At 34.9% G+C, this 14,187-nt stretch overlaps 1 protein-coding gene across 16 annotated transcripts in view; it reads right to left on the reverse strand.

Moving 5' to 3' along the window:
• Positions 1-14,187, reverse strand: part of LOC136038156 (cubilin-like) — a 321,162-nt gene that overhangs the window by 103,681 nt on the left and 203,294 nt on the right. For 15 of the 16 annotated variants that reach the window (XR_010620136.1, XR_010620138.1, XR_010620137.1 and 12 more), the window contains 3 exons: positions 9,329-9,537; positions 3,580-3,752; positions 2,781-2,990 (listed from right to left, as the gene is read on the reverse strand). The exons of the other annotated variant lie outside the window; for it this stretch is intronic. Coding sequence is in view for 12 of the 15 variants with exons in the window: in XM_065721206.1 (XP_065577278.1) it covers positions 2,781-2,990; positions 3,580-3,752; positions 9,329-9,537 (592 nt within the window). In the remaining 3 variants the exon portion in view is untranslated. The remainder of the gene's footprint in view (positions 1-2,780; positions 2,991-3,579; positions 3,753-9,328; positions 9,538-14,187) is intronic. 16 annotated transcript variants of the gene reach the window in all.

The following is a 14,187-nucleotide window of genomic DNA, read 5'->3' on the forward strand; positions in this document are numbered from 1 at the left end:
AAAGACATAGTTATAAGGTTTTTCGACTACGCTGGATAAAATGGCTATCTCAGAATTTTGATCCGTTGACTTTGGGAAAATAATTAGCGTGGGAGGGGGCCTAGGTGCCCTCCAATTTTTTTGGGTCACTTCTACAAGGACACAAGAACTTTTCATTTCTGTTAGAATGAGCCCTCTTGCAATATTCTAGGACAACTGGGTCGATACGATCACCCCTGGAAAAAAAAACAAAAAAAAAAAAAAAAGCACGCATCCGTGATCTGCCTTCTGGCAAAAAATGCAAAATTCCACATTTTTGTAGATAAGAGCTCGAAACTTCTACAGTAGGGTTCTCTGATACACTGAATCTGATGGTGTGATTTTCGTTAAGATTCTATGACTTTTAGGGGGTGTTTCCCCCTATTTTCTAAAATAACGCAAATTTTCTCAGGCTCGTAACTTTTGATGGGCAAGACTAAACTTGATAAAACTTATATATTTAAAACCAGCATTAAAATTTAATTCTTTTGATGTAGCTATTGGTATCAAAATCCCATTTTTTAGAGTTTTGGTTACTATTGAGCCGGGTCGCTCCTTACTACAGTTCGTTACCACGAACTATTTGAAAATACAGCTTAAAAGACACTTCTTTGGTTTTAACTCGGCCCTCTCCAAAAGAAAAATATTCTAAGCTCTTAAGAAGCTATGACAGAATACTTAAGGCATATTATTCCACTAAAACAAATGATTCCATGACTAGCCTGCAGCTGTGATTTGCGTCAAAACAACAAGATACTTGTAACCAAATAGTATTTTCATCATCTATTTATTGTCTTTATTTATTATTATTTTAAAAACCCAAATAAGAACGAAGAGTTTCGTGGCTTTCCATTTTTGTTTTCGCAAGCATAACTGTAGGCCGACATAGGAAAAGAACTCGATGAAACCTTGTGACTGGACAAAAAGATGACTTTCAACGAGAAAATATAACTTAAAAGACAGTTCTTTGGTTTTAACTCGGCCCCCTCCAAAAGAAAAATATTATAAGCTCTTAAGAAGCTGTGACAGAATACTTAAGGCATATTTTTCCGCTAAAACAAATGATTCCATGACTAGCCTGCAGCTGTGATTTGCGTCAAAACAACAAGATACTTCTATCTAAATAGTATTTTCATCATTTATTTATTGTCTTTATTTATTATTATTTTAAAAACCCAAATAAGAACGAAGAGTTTCGTGGCTTTCCATTTTTTTTTTGCAAGCATAACTGTAGGCCGACATAGGGAAGAAACTCGATGAAACCTTGTGACTGGACAAAAAGATGACTTTCAACGAGAAAATATAGATCAAAAGACAGTTCTTTGGTTTTAACTCGGCCCCCTCCAAAAGAAAAATATTATAAGCTCTTAAGAAGCTGTGACAGAATACTTAAGGCATATTTTTCCGCTAAAACAAATGATTCCATGACTAGCCTGCAGCTATGATTTGCGTCAAAACAACAAGATACTTCTATCTAAATAGTATTTTCATCATTTGTTTATTGTCTTTATTTATTATTATTTTAAAAACCCAATCAAGAACGAAGAGTTTCGTGGCTTTTCATTTTTTTTTTTTTGCAAGCATAACTGTAGGCCAACATAGGGAAGAAACTCGATGAAACCTTGTGACTGGTCAAAAAGATGACTTTCAACGATAAAATAGAGCTTAAAAGACAGTTCTTTGGTTTTAACTCGGCCCCCTCCAAAAGAAAAATATTCTAAGCTCTTAAGAAGCTATGACAGAATACTTAGGGCATATTTTTCCGCTAAAACAAATGATTCCATAACTAGCCTCCAGCTGTGATTTGCGTCAAAACAACAAGACACTTGTATCAAGTCTCAGAGCTATCAAATCACCGAGTCAGAATCATAGTTCATACTTTTTCCTGTGGAAGGATAAAGAATCGTTTACAAAATGGGAAAATTGTCTTTTTTCAACGATTTTCATCCTAATTTTCAACTTATTTTCAACCATATACACAAAATTCCAAAAGAACAAATCAGTAAATTTATAGTTGAATCCAAAATATAAAATAACATAGATATTTAACTCTTTCGTTTGTATTTGAAAATCATAGTATAGCAAAAAAAACAGTATACTAAAAATCACAAAGTGAACATAAACCAAGAGGATATCGTTTACGCATTGCTTTCTGATTTTGTTACAAAAAAGTAGTCTACTATAATTAGTTACTATTAGTAGCAGCCACAGCTAAGGTAATATATATATAGTACTGCACGTTTGTTTCAGAAATGGGATACAAAAAGTAGCCGTACTATGATTATTTGCCATTAGTAGTAGCCACAGCTAAGGTATATATATATACAGTACTGTACACAGAGCTAAGTATACAGTACTGCATGTTTGTTTCAGAAATGGGACAAATTACAGCCCCACAAATAGACGTGGTAAGCAGAGGAACTAACGTTGAAGTTTTTTTAAACCATTCTTACAACATATACGACCAGCCATCGGTAAAACCCGTCATTGCAAACAGACGAAGGAGGAGCCAAGGAGAAATGCGCTACACATGATGTGTCCAGAAATTGTTCAATGGAGAACATAGGAAAGCGCATTATTGAATATATCACCTTTGCTGTTGTAGTAGCAGTGAAATTTAAGACCAGCCCATTGCTTTTCAGCACGTTACTATAATGCCTATAAAATCTTTTTACTTTGCAGAAGAGGCCCCTTTCCCCCCTACCTGAAATAATATCATTCTGAAAAAATCGCCAGAATTCTATTGATCCAAACATTATTACCTGTGTAATTAGCATCAGCTATTTCTACATAGTCTCTGGTTGAACAGTTCAATCCAGCAGGTAAATCAATCGAAGTGAAATAAAAGTTCAAGGCATGGCCATCTGGACCATTGATGTGCCAGGTACAGTTTGAATTGGGTTCGTATGTACCAGGGAAATTGGGAGATGTGATGACACCTCGGTTGCCAACAACAGTTCCGCCACAACGAGCTAAATGAAAAAAAAAGTTATGCATTCGAAATACTAAATTGTATTGTATTGTTTCAATTTATGAAAGTCTGAGTTTCTCAAAACCGTAGTTAGAGGTTCAAATTTAGTGTTGTATTGCCCTAATTCAGAATTTTAGTTGTCTGAATTTACAGGTTCTGAATATCTCAAATATCTTAGAGGACTTTGGGAAAAAATGATATTTTGAGACTTACTGTAGTATTTTATTGTCTGAGTTCCCAAAATTTTTGAATTCAAAATTTTTAGTCTCTGAATTAAAACTAAGCTGTAAAAACTTCCTTAAATTCTTATATATATTCAGTAAAAAAAAAAATTACCATTGAAAAGATCTTTTCAATGCAAAAAAACAACAATAATAAAGACTAATCTTCATACTAATTTTTGAACAAAATAACTATATTACAAAACTTACACAAACGGGTGTTTTTGGTGAAGTAGGGTCAAATTTTTACAAAAATATAAAAGACAAATTGTATGGATTTCTATACACAACTACTTAGTCACATTCTAGAAACCATGGCTTCATTGTCGATCCTAGGGAAAAGTTTCAAAAACCAAATTTAGAAATTACCTATTGATAAACGAGCTGAAAACCCAGCTTTTGGAGAAGCTCTTGTGTAGAATCTTATGTATAAAGCGTTGGAAGATGAAGTTATCGTCCCAGGTTTCGTACCACAAAATTTCCCCAGTAGATTTGACCTTGCACTAGCGCCGTCTCTGACTTCCACTCCATTTGTATAACAGCTGAAAAGGGATTATTTGATGGATTAAAAAAAAAGATTGAGATACAGAAAGTAAATTTTGGGCATCAGGAATCAATACAACAAAATTTCTTCTTTATTTTTTATCCTCATGGGCGTCATTTTTTCCTCGTCTGCAGGCACTGTAAGTTTCAAGTCAATATATTAATATGCAGAAAATATTTTTGCAGGTTTACCTGGGGCACATTTTTCTTTATTCACTGGACCAAGGGGAACTTCATTGATCCTGCCCTCTTTCCTTGTAATTTCAATTTAAATTGAGAAAAAAGCTTAGGTTCGGGTTTCGTATATAGATACAATTGAACTCAAAATTGTTTGTCTTCAATAAGGTCTACCTGAACCTATCTACATACCCTTCAACGTTCAAACCTATCAGGAACAAAACGAACTTTGGGGCTTTTTCAGTGAACATGCTTCAAAATTTCTTATTGCAAAGGGCAAATAGCCCAAGAACTTTTACATGTAAAATTTAATCTGATTAGAGATATAAAATTCCAGTCCTCTTTTTTTAATTTAACAAGTCTTATAGTCTTTTGGTTCTAGAAGACCAATAAATTGAAATTCCAGTGACCCTTCCTTATCTGGGTGACACAAAAATGTTAAGTATCTTGGCCGATTGGAAAGAAATTACCTATTTATGGGCACAAACATCATCAACAAGAAGAACAATACGGAAGTCTTTTTGCAAGACATTGGAATTTTATATTTGAATGAATATTCCGACCCTATGTCCAAGGGCCGACCTCAGCAAAGCAAATATATAAAAGAAAAGAAACTTACAGTTTTAATGGTTGTATTTTGATCTAAGTATCTTTTCTTTTATATATTTGCTTTGCAGAGGACGGTCCTTGGACATAGAATCGAAATATAAATTCAAATATAGAATTCCACTGTCTTGCAAAATGAATTCCGGCAAGGAACACCGAAGTTTGTTTCAAGACTCTAAAAGAAAATTATTAGCCCTTTATAAAACAAATGAAACTTTCAGAAACAAAAACGTTTAATTCCCTCACCCGCTCCCACAGGATTTGAAGTTTTCTTAGTCACCTTCTCCCAATCCCTCTGAAAGTTAGAACTAGATCCCCCAAATAGTCCCTGAAATACTACATGCGAAATCATTTGGTAACCTGTGTATATCTAAAGCCTTTCGATATACATCACTATAACATTGTAAAAAATATTTCACAAGGATTTATAGCTTAAACACTTTTAGAATGATCGAAAAAAAAATTGTTTGGGCTCCCTCAAGTCTTAATATGCACAACACTTCAAGGCTCCATATGCTACCCAAACCCCCTGTAGAAGTTTCTTCTCAATGCCCCAGCCTTCCTAAGATATCACAGATACATTCTTAAACAAAAACTAGGTTTACTTAGGGTCTTTCAATTTATCTGGGAACTTCATCCATTCAAGAATATCGATCCTCCACAGGACCTCATTGCAAAACACTTAGATGGGCTGGAGACGAGATAATTTGGCCTCTTTGTCTTCTTCCTTCAAATCCGAATTCTAGGTACTTTTAGCCTGGAAATGTTTAGAAGGGCTGGAGACGAGATAATTTAGCGCCTCTACCCTCTTCCTTCAAATCCAAATTCTAGGTACTTTTGGCCTCGAAACGTTTAGAAGAGCTGGAGACGAGATAATTTGGCACCTTAGTCTTCCTCCTTCAAATCTGAATTCAAGGTACATTTGGCCTCGAAACGATAAAAAGGGCTGAAGACGAAATAATTTAGCGCCTTTGATCTCCTCCTTCAAAACCAAATTCTAGGTACTTTTGGCCTCGAAACGTTAAGCAGGGCTGGAGACGAGATAATTTGGCGCCTTTGTCCTTTTCCTTACAATTCAAATTCTAGGTACTTTTAGCCTCGAAACGTTTAGATGAGCTGGAGACAAGATAATTTAACGCCTTTGTCTACTTCCTTCAAATCCAAATTCTAGGTACTTTTGACCCCAAAGTGTTTAGAAGGGTTGGAGACAAGATAATTTAGCGCCTGTATCCTCTTCCTTCAAATCCGAATTCTAGGTACTTTTGGCCTCGAAACGTTTAGAAGAGCTGGAAACGAGATAATCTGGCGCCTTTGTCTTCTTCCTTCAAATTCGAATTCTAGATACATTTGGTCTCGAAACGATAAGAAGGGCTGGAGACGAAGTAATTCAGCACCTTTGTCCTTTTCCTTCAAATCCAAATTCTAGGTACTTTTGGCCTCGAAACGTTAAAAAGGGCTGGAGACGAGATAATTTGGCGCCTTTATCCTCTTCCTTACAATTCAAATTCTAGGTACTTTTCGCCTCTAAACGTTTAGAAAAGCTGGAGACGAAATAATTTAGCGCCTTTGTTCTCTTCCTTCAAATCCAAATTCCGGGTACTTTTGACATCGAAACGATAAGAAGGGCCAGGGACGAGATAATTTGGCGCGTTTGTCTTCTTCTTTGAAATCCAAATTCTAGGTACATTTGGCCTCGAAACGTTAAGAAGGGCTGGAGACGATATAATTTGGCACCTTTGTCTTCTTCCTTCAAAGCCAAATTCTAGGTACTTTTGGCCTCGAAACGTTTTGAAAAGCTGGAGACGAGATAATTTAGCGCCTTTGGCTTCTTCTTTACAATTCAAATTCTAGGCATTTTTGGCCTCAAAACGTTAAGAAGGGCTGGAGACGAGGTAATTTGGCGCCTTTATCTTCTTCTTTCAAATCCAAATTCTAGGTACATTTGGCCTCGAAACGTTAAGAAGGGCTGGAGACGTAATAATTTGGCACCTTTGTCCTCCTCCTTCAAATCCAAATTCTAGGTACTTTTGGCCTCGCAACGTTAATAAGGCCTAGAGACGAGTAAATTCGGCGCCTTTGTCCTCTTCCTTACAATCCAAATTCTAGGTACTTTTAGCCTCGAAACTTTTAGAAGAGCAGGAGACGAGATAATTTAGCACCTTTGTCCTCTTCCCTCAAATCCAAATTTTAGGCACTTTTGGCATCAAAATGTTTAGAAGGGCTGGAGACGAGATAATTTAGCGGCTCTATTCTCTTCCTTCAAATCCAAATTCTAGGTACTTTTGGCCTCGAAACGCTTAGAAGAGCTGGAGACGAGATAATTTGGCACCTTTGTCTTCTTCCTTCAAATCCGAATTCTAGGTACATTTGGCCTCGAAACGATGAGGAGGGCTGGAGACGAAATAATTTAGCGCCTTTGATCTCCTCCTTCAAAACCGAATTCTAGGTACTTTTGGTCTCGAAACGATAGGAAGAGCCGGAGACGAAATAATTTAGCACCTTTGTACTCTTCCTTCGAATCCAAATTCTAGGTACTTTTGGCCTCGAAACGTTAAGAAAGGCTGGAGAGAAGATAATTTGGCGCCTTTGTCTTCTTCTTTCAAATCCGAATTCTAGGTACATTTGGTCTGGAAACAATGAGAAGGGCTGGAAACGAGATAATTTAACGCCTTTGTCCTCTTCCTTAGAATCCCGATTCTAGGTACTTTTGGTCTCGGAACGTTTAGAGGGGCTGGAGACGAGATAATTTAGCGCCTTTGTCCTCTTCCTTCAAATCCGATTCTAGGTACATTTGGCCTCTCCAACAGTCCATGAAAATTCCAGCCCAATCCCCTAGTCATTCTTGAGATATTTTTGATCGGTTATTTTGATAACCCAGTTATGCAGAGTGTATTTTGATTAGACCCGCTCCTTAACCGTGGATAAATTTTAAGTTCCATAGGAACCTACAATATAAACACTTTTAGGTGGACTGGAGACGACTGATACTCAGTCCCCCCCCCCTATGACCCTTCCTTCATTCAAGATTCAAAGTCAAATTAACCTTCCAATATTCTTTTAAATTTTCAAAGTTGCCTCTTAAGCTGTAACCATGTTACTGCCGATACATCAGTTTGATAGCCAGGATCTACTTAGTTAATTTATTACTTTAAATTTGCCTGTTGCTTCTATCCTAAGTAAACATTCAAGCTTCAATTGCCCCTCCGTCAGCCCTCCTTGAATTTTCCAACTTGAACTAACCCCCCCCCCCAACCAATCCCGAGATTCTGTGGATAACACATTTTTTGAACTTTGGTGCAAATTATGTACTTATGTTTATTGCACGTATTTAGACGTATTACACGTATTGTTTATTACATGTACACGTGGTAAACGTACTGTTTCAGTTGCGCATATCTGGGAAATTCTTAGCCCACGAAACAATCCTTAAGAGCTCCAAGATGAACAGACAGCCGAGATTAAACACACCCATCTATTCTACTAAAACCAGTCTGTATATAATATTTAAATTACATAGTTTAGGCCCATTTGCCTTGGGACTAGGGGAGCCATGTTTATTCTTCTGAGCCATACTGGGGGAGGCATAGCTATTCAGATCGAAACAAATATATAAAATTTTTGACTTAATATCATAAATATACTCAGGGGCTAAAAGGCAAAAGAGGGGCAAGGTTGCCTCCAAATTAATTTTGTCTTTAAAAAACTCCCCCTAGTGCTTTTAAATTTTAATTAAATAAATCTTTCCCAGCTGTTGATTTTTCATACAAAGCTGTAAGGACGAAGAAAAACAAATGGGCGGCACACGACTCTTGACTAGGCAAGCATTAGCGTGCTGACTCTTAAAAATAATATTTTAGTAATATAAAGCCGAAAAAGATCTAGAGGTGAAAAATTTAGGAATGAATATGGGTATCATAATTTCACATAAGAAATTATCCATAATATTTTAAAATAATACAGTGAGAGTTCTAAGTGATTCTTGTGGTTTAAGTAATTTGCACGATGCATGTTGTCATTTTGTATCCTTACGTTAATTATAAGAGAACGCAAATTTATCCAGAGAGCATAAAAAATTGAAGAAAATGAGAGGAGAAACAGGGTCGTCCCCGAAAAAAAATCAACCAAGACTTATGGAATATTTCTCATTAAAATCTTGAATTTAAATACCAGAAGCGTCATAACAAAATAATTAAACAAATTTTTCCCATTCATTTATACATATTTTCCTCACATTGCGCCAAAGACGGAAGACTCACTTGAACCAAAAAGAACTAAAATATATCTTTTGCTAATATTCAATTTTTGATAGTGTATTTTCTACACACTAGCCTAGAAAAGGTATATCAATAGTCAAAAGAAATATAGTTAAATGAAAAAGTCTCCTTGCTCAAAAAAAAAAAACTGTTAAACCTTTAACCTTAAACGTTTAATTTTTAACCTTCAATGCTTTTTCAATATTTTTAACTTCAAGGTCTGTTAAAATATTTTAAAATGGCATAGATAACTTCGAAGACCACACTGCCTTTACATGATGAAAGTAAAACAGTTCAAAATAGGGATGATACCTTTTTTTTTCAAACTCTTTAACTCGTTCTTAAACTTCTTTGTGTATGAGTCCGACGGGTCAAAAGAAAGTTGTTTGTACGTTTTTTCTTTTAGTTTTACTGCTGATGATGAACACCGTATATGTGTTCGAAATATCCAGTTAAATAATTTTATATCTATTCACTGTCAATAAAAAGGTATCATCCCTATTTTGAACTGTTTTACTTTCGTTTTAAAATAGCATTACCTCAAGTCTCGATTAAATTCAAACTGATCCAAAAAGTCCAATTGTACGCTTGTGCCTGGAGGTGACATAATAGCCCATTCGCATTCCGCATTAGGTGTCGAAGGACTAGGGTAGTTAGGAGACTTGATAGTCATTTCTTGAAGGGTATGAACCAGATATATTTGACTTCCACAAGCAAGTGATTTTTCAGAATATCGCAGGCGGAAACCCTGTTTAAACAAGAGTATATAAGTAATCATTATTATTAAATAACTAGCTGGGTCCCAGCGGCTTCGCCGTCGGGCCCCAGCATGGAACGTGGCAGGCTTCTATATATAGATTCTCATTGTCCCTTGTGTTCTGGGTCCTGGCAACGCTATGGCATTTTTGGATCGAATTGATGACGTAAATTGGACATACCTAATCTTGCCCTTTCTCTTTGAGCCACAAGCCTGGCTTTGCGTTGCTCTGGTGTTCCCTTTTTTTATCTTTTATTACAGTTTTTTCCTTTTTTTTTAGTTTTTTAGTGTTTTTTCAGCTTTTTTATTTATTTTTTTTTTTATTTTTTGAAGTCATATTTTAGTTTTTTTCTTTTTTAGTTTTTTCTTTTTTAGTTTTTAGTCTGGCCCTTTCTCTTTGAGCCGCAAGCCTTGTTTTGCGTTGCTCCAGTGTTTCGTTCTGGAGTTCAGTTTTTGGTAACATATTAGGATAATTTCTTTTTGACATTAATTGACACTTTAACAAATTTTCTTTGAGCAGCAGGCATTCTAAACTTCAACAATTTCTACTAAACTCAAACTTTTTGTTTTCTGTTTTTCGAATTTCTTTAATTTATTGTCAAAATATATAGAAATATTTGTGCAATCACCAGTTTTTTACATTTTAAGCAATTTAATAATAATCTCCTTTGACGTCAATTGACACTTTAACAAATTTTCTTTGAGCAGCAAGCATTCTATCTTCAACAATTTCTACTAAACTTCAAACTTTTGGCTTTCTGTTTTAAGGTTTTCGAATTGCTTTAATCCATTGTCAAAATATATTAAAATATTTGTGCAATCACCAGTTTTTTATATTTTAAGCACTTTAATAAAATTTAAAAAGAGCCTCAATTTTTTGAGGTCGTGTAACGGTAATAACGGTAATAACGTGTAACGGTAAAGATAGTGTAACAGACAGACGGACGGACGGACACTACATTTTTATATATATAGATGACTAAATACCATCAGATTTTGAAAGCTATATAACTAATGATAGTGAAATAATACTTAAAAAAATCCTAAGGGAATGATGACATTGCTAATGATCATTGTTAAAGGAATAATGATAATGCCATAAAATATTAAAATTTAAGCTCATAGCTACTTCTATTAGTGTGATGCAACAGCAAAGCCGTCGAAGATCAGCACAGTTGCATAAACAGCTGCACTGGTCCTTCAGCTTGATAAGATATAATTTGTGAATACCTCACAACTAATGTATTTCTATTTAACAATAACCTGAGAATCAATCAAGTTGTCTACGGAGAAACATTGTAAAAAATCAAATCTAGCCAATAATACATCTGTGAATATATACATGGAGGAACACACATTGATTGTCTTATAGATCGATAAAAAATTATTTTTTTTCTTTTTTCATTTGAGACAAGGTAATGCGCAAGTTACCGGCGTCTAAAGTATTTTAAGCATAAATAAAGATATTTCGACCCATATTCTTCTGAAATTCAAGACAAGCATATCGTTTTAAAGTACATATTGCGTAAATTTCGAAATCTACAATTTAGGCGTAAATTCAACAATTCAAACAATAAAATCTGAAATTTATGCATTTATCTGAAGAAGATGTCCTCATTTGGCCACCTACCGGTAACGCCTTAAAAACCGAAACTTCTGACAAGAGAAAATATCGATAAGCGATGTATTACAACAACAAGACAGAGCTCATGCCAATCATAAAATATTATTAAGTACAAGGCATCAGTTATAGAAAGGGAGCCTATAACCCTTCATTATAAACTGTTAAAAAGAGGTAGCGAAAAAGTAGGGCCAAACCACCAGCTGATTCGCATGTTTGTTCGCTTAACTGTAAATTATGTATATAATGTTGCTTCTTGTTGCTTTATTTTTACTCAATATTTGGTAAATGTTTTTATATTTGCAGATCAAAAATTAATTATTATTGCTAAACAATCAAAAACACTATAGCTCTGAAAATATAAATATATAAGACAAAAAAAAAATTCCTGAAGTATTGCAACAGAGTATTTCACATTTTCATTTTAATCGGTGTTTTCAGGAAGAGCATGATAATGTCGGAGAATAAAAAATAAATAATGTTCTATTTAACTTAAAAAAAAATATTTTGCTTTTCGTAAGACTGCTCTTTACATAAAAGCTAGTTGAAGATAGAAATTCTCCTTGCAGCCCTTTTCTATGACTGTAAATTAGATTTTGATATAGTCTCATCCCTGTCTACTTCTTTTTGGGGGTAACGATTGTGTAAGCTATAAGCTAAAATTTATAAGAAGGTTTGTTTGAACCTATTAGAGCTGTTTCCAATTTACGTATTTTTCTCAGAAAGATGCTGAAAAAATCTCACATCAAGCGGGTTTTCGAATTCAGCTGCGATGTTGAGCAGAAAAATATTTGGTTTAAATGGAGACCACATTTCTTCGAAAAAAAAATTGAAATTTAGAATAATTTTTTAATTAGGGGGGAATTTTGTAGTTGGGGTGTATTTCTGTTGGGAGAATATTCCTTGGGGAGGGAAATTTCCGTATGGGGTGAATTTTACAGGGACTATTTTACAATGGGGTGGATTTGACGGAATTCCTATGTAAAATTACATTTAATTGTCTTACATTCTCTTTGCCAACTCAATTTTGCATGTGGAGATATTCAGGAGGAAATATCCGGGTGCTATTTTCCACGTGTTTTTATTTCAAGAGAAAAAAATTCTACGGAAGGGGGCATTTCCGAGTGGTCGAGAAATCAATTAGATATAATAGTCTTTTTCAAATGAAAATATGCGAAGGATAATTCTTCAGGTTTAATTGTCCGCAAGAAATGTCATGGAGAGGGGGATTTTCAGAGACGATGGAACTGTCTGGGGGGAGCTTGACGGAGGGAGTGCACTTTATTTTGGAGGAAATTTTCAAGGAGGAGTTTCCCGTGAGGGTGGGTATATTTCATGGAGGGTAAGACAGATTTATTTGTATTATTTGAAAAACGAACATAAATTAAATAAAAAAAGAAAAAGTTTTTTTTTTAACTGAAAGTAAGGAGTAGCAACAAAACTCAAAATGAACAGAAATTATTACGTATATGAAGGGCTGTCCCCTCCTCAATACCCTGCTCTTTATGCTAAAGCTGTTAGCATATTTAAAAAGCTTGATATTCTAATTTTATATTCCTGTGTTTCATTATTAGTTCTTAAAAAATTGAGACGAACAGACAAAATTTAGCGTAAAGAGCAAGGTATTGAGGAGGGGACAGCTCTTCATATTCGGAAAGATTTCTGTTCGTTTTGAGCTTTAATGTTGGTCCATACTTTCAGCTAAAAACCTGCTTTTTTTATTTAATTTATAAAAAGTCTGTTTGAAACTATTATAGCTGTTTTCAATTTGCATATTTTTCTCAGAAAGATGCTGATAAAATCTCACATCAAGCCGGTTTTTGAGCTTAGCTGCAATGATGAGCTGAGAAATATTTGGCTTAAACGTAGAAAACATTTCTTCGAAAAAAATTGAAAATTTAAAAATTAAAATAATGTAGTAGACTGAAAAGACTATCAGAAATTTAGTATTTGCTACATGTTACTCAATAATTTGCCGACGCAAGGATTTTAGTAGTCAAGAAGTGTCGTTTAATCCGATACAATGCGAAAATTCAGTAATTTGTTGCTGGAATTCACGTTGTTCAAGGATTCTTATTTCTCTGAGCTCAGCATAATGGTTAAGTGGGTCTGCAGTTTCGACCGAATTTCTGAGGAATTTGCATAAGAGACTTACACAACACTACTTAAGCGATAAAAGAACACATTTTTATTATTTTTTTCATCCACTCCAAAATATTTCTCAGTTGCGCAGGTCTACGTGGAAAGGGACATTACAACTTTCTTTTTGTCTACAGTAACCTTCATTTCTAGACCAAATTAATTTTCTCACAGGTGAAAGTCTTGGTAGACTCAGTCATCGTAGAGGACGTGTCCTCCGTAAAACGATTAATCTAAGTTGAAACTCACTTGCCAAGGACTTACTCCAATCAGTGGTACTGACAAAACGCTTCTTTTCAATTCTAGAGGCAAGTTGATTTCAATTTGTACCAAGTTTCGGTTAATTATCAGATAAATATGATTTTCGTAACTTATTATTTGCCCTTTCAATTCATTATTGAATTACCTAGCCCCAAGTATTAGCTAAATGTCCATTTAGAAGTCCCTCTAGTCTTGTTGTTTTCCCTTTAACTGTATTCAGACTTCATTTTTGACAGGGATAAAATTTAGCCACAGTGGCTAATCTGTGAGTTTAGCTCATCCGTAAGTTCAGGTAGTCAAGAGCCAATATAACAAATTATACATCCCTTGTTCTGTTCCTGTTTTTTTTTTCAACGCATTGAAAGCTGAAACATTTTTTATTTAATCTGATGGCTTTCAGTTTTTCTAGAAATAATTTTTTCAGTTATATTATAATAAACTCACTTCTACTTACTTTAGGCGTACAACAGGACAAGGTGTTTCCCACCTCGCCAGGGATCTGAGAATAAGATGTTTCGCAAGAATATCTTTAACCCAGGAATATTTTCCTGGGTTAGAATATGTTTAAGAATATGTTGAAGCTGCCTAGACTTAGGGACCTAAGGATCTTAGGGACCTCG

Source organism: Artemia franciscana, chromosome 17 (genome assembly GCF_032884065.1).
Source record: "Artemia franciscana chromosome 17, ASM3288406v1, whole genome shotgun sequence".
Taxonomy (NCBI): domain Eukaryota; kingdom Metazoa; phylum Arthropoda; class Branchiopoda; order Anostraca; family Artemiidae; genus Artemia; species Artemia franciscana.